The following is a 2,571-nucleotide window of genomic DNA, read 5'->3' on the forward strand; positions in this document are numbered from 1 at the left end:
GGGAATTAGTGATGTGTCGGTCGCGAACGAAACGGCTCTTGGAGCCGACTGTTTGAAGCGAACGATCGGAGCCGGCTCCTGCCTGTGAGCTGGAGTCGGAGCCGCTTTTTTTTATTTCTCTATTTTTTTTCTAAGCTGCATGGGATTGGTCAACTAGAAAATGCGTGTCTGCACTGAGCAGGAGCAGGAGGGGGAGGGGGCGGTGCTACAGACAAACACTACACACATGCTCAGAGAGAGAGAAACAGGAGGGAAGGACACGTGCGCGACAAAATGAGTGACCGTAGGAAACGGAGTAAAATTTGGATACATTTCAATTACATTGATAATACAAAGGCAGAGTGTAGAGCGTGCAAGGTTAAAATCTCATATCGAACAGGCTCTACAAATAATCTGCACCGGCACCTGAGAACTGTACATCCATCAGTGCAGTTGGAAGAAAAAAGACAAGCAAGTGAACCTGCTACTAATGAAAGTGACAGTTTGTCTACTGCAACTGTTGAAAGTGCCAGTTTGTCAATGTCTACACCGTCATCCAGTACAGCACCACAACCACCTAGACCTACAACCCAGAGCTCTATGAGACAGTTTGTGCAAAAAGCCATAACTCCAGTTAAACAGAACACAATTGATGAGGAATTGGCTAAAATGATTGCACGTGATTTCCAACCATTTTCAATCGTGGAAGACAAAGGATTCAGAACCTTTACTCATGCTCTCAATCCATTTTATGTAATTCCAAGCAGGAAAACTCTCTCCCACAAAATTATCCCAAACCTATATGACAGAAAACGTGCTTCACTGCAAGAGAGAGTTAAAAAAGCTCCAGGAGTTTGCCTGACAACTGACTGTTGGACATCCCGCACCACCACATCCTACATGTCAGTTACTTGCCACTTTATTGAAAATTACAAAATGGTGACCTGTCTTCTGGATTGTTTTGAGTTCAGTGACAGACACACTTCTGATAACTTAGCAGAGGAGCTGCTCAATGTGGCAAAAGAGTGGGATGTGGAAAACAAAGTGGTTTGCTGTGTCAGTGACAATGCAGCTAACATAATTAAAGCAATTAAAATTCTGAAATGGACCCACCACCCATGTCTTGCACACACAATTAACCTGTTTGTGAGAGATGCTCTGAAGGTGATGAAACCCACTGTGGACAAAGTGAAGGCAATAGTGGAATTCTTCCACAGGAGCACAACAGCCACAGAGAAGCTCAAATCTACCCAACGACAGATGGGCATGCCTGAACTCAAGCTCAAACAGGAGTGCATTACAAGGTGGAACTCAACCTTTCATATGCTAAAACGGATTCTGGAGTCCAAGGATGCAGTCATCTCTACCCTGGCTGTTATCAGTGCACCAGTTGATCCTCTGAGCCAAGAGGAATGGGAGTTGCTGCAGGAGACATGCATGGTTCTGGAGCCATTTGAGCAGGTCACTGTGGAGATCAGTGCAGACAGGTACAGTGTACAAATGCTACTACATTATTATTCAATTATTATTATCATTTTTATTAGTTGTTGTTGCATTATTGGTATGAAAAGTAGATTAGACATGAATGGAAATAATATATACTGCTAAATAAAACAAAGCATAATTTTAACAGTTATTCTTTACTCATTTTCAGCTATGTTACAGCATCCAAAATGCTGATCCTGTGCAAGGGTCTGCAGAGAGTAACAACTGAGCACCAGACCAGAGTAACCACAGGGAAAGTGGAAGAGTTAGTGGCTGCTCTCTGTGCATCCATGGACAGAAAGTTTCACAGAATAGAATACAACAGTATTCTTTCAGAAACCACCATGCTTGACCCAAGATTCAAAAGGTTGGCCTTTAATGAAAACAGAGCGGCTGATGAAGCTCTTCAGAGAATAAGTGCAGCAGCAAGATACTTCCAGCCAGCTCCAATGCCAGGGGGCCAAGAGGGAGAAAAGGGAACAGAGGATGAACAAGAGGAGCCACAAGCATCTGCTGTTTGGAGGTTCTTTGAAGAACGAGCAACTGGTCCTGGAGACACTCAGAAAAGAAGGAATCCCTCAGCAGATGCAATACTGGAAGTGAGATCGTATCTTGAGGAGCCTCTTTTCCAAAGAAGCGCAGACCCGCTGAGCTGGTGGGAAACCAAGGCTTCAGTTTACCCACGTCTTACGCATGTAATGGCACAGAGACTGTGCATTGTAGCAACATCAGTCCCCTCAGAGAGAATCTTCTCCAAAACAGGGCAGATAATAACAGAGAGAAGAAACAGGATCAACCCCTCAAAGCTGAGGCACTTGGTTTTTCTTAATGCCAACCTTCTTTAAAGACTAGCTAAAACTGTTTCCTGGATGCTACTTTTTTGTTTTACACATTATTTATATTTTGTTTTGTGATTCTCTAAGCTTATGTTGTTTCACTGTAAATAATTAAAAATATTGGATCTTTCTCAAATTGAGATGGTTTGTTTATGTACCTTAAAATTTATTATTCTGTACCATGTTATAAGACATATAAATAATAAACATTTAATATAATGTATGTTTTGTACCTTAGTAATTAATTTCACATTATTTTTGGTAATAAATT

At 41.9% G+C, this 2,571-nt stretch overlaps 1 protein-coding gene across 1 annotated transcript; it reads left to right on the forward strand.

The window, feature by feature from the left end:
- Positions 1-273: 273 nt before the first annotated feature.
- LOC127526650 (E3 SUMO-protein ligase ZBED1-like) lies at positions 274-2,309 on the forward strand. Its single transcript, XM_051922593.1, has 2 exons — positions 274-1,466; positions 1,634-2,309. The coding sequence occupies exons 1-2, from the start codon at positions 274-276 to the stop codon at positions 2,307-2,309; spliced, it is 1,869 nt and encodes a 622-aa protein (XP_051778553.1).
- The last annotated feature ends 262 nt before the right edge of the window (positions 2,310-2,571 follow it).

Source organism: Erpetoichthys calabaricus, chromosome 2 (assembly GCF_900747795.2).
Source record: "Erpetoichthys calabaricus chromosome 2, fErpCal1.3, whole genome shotgun sequence".
Taxonomy (NCBI): domain Eukaryota; kingdom Metazoa; phylum Chordata; class Cladistia; order Polypteriformes; family Polypteridae; genus Erpetoichthys; species Erpetoichthys calabaricus.

Excerpts from the sequence above, each read along its gene's own strand:
- LOC127526650 (XM_051922593.1), top strand. The coding sequence starts at position 274 with ATGAGTGACCGTAGGAAACGGAGTAAAATTTGGATACATTTCAATTAC. Across the intron at positions 1,467-1,633 it reads GTGGAGATCAGTGCAGACAG|CTATGTTACAGCATCCAAAA; the intron begins GTACAGTGTACA and ends ACTCATTTTCAG.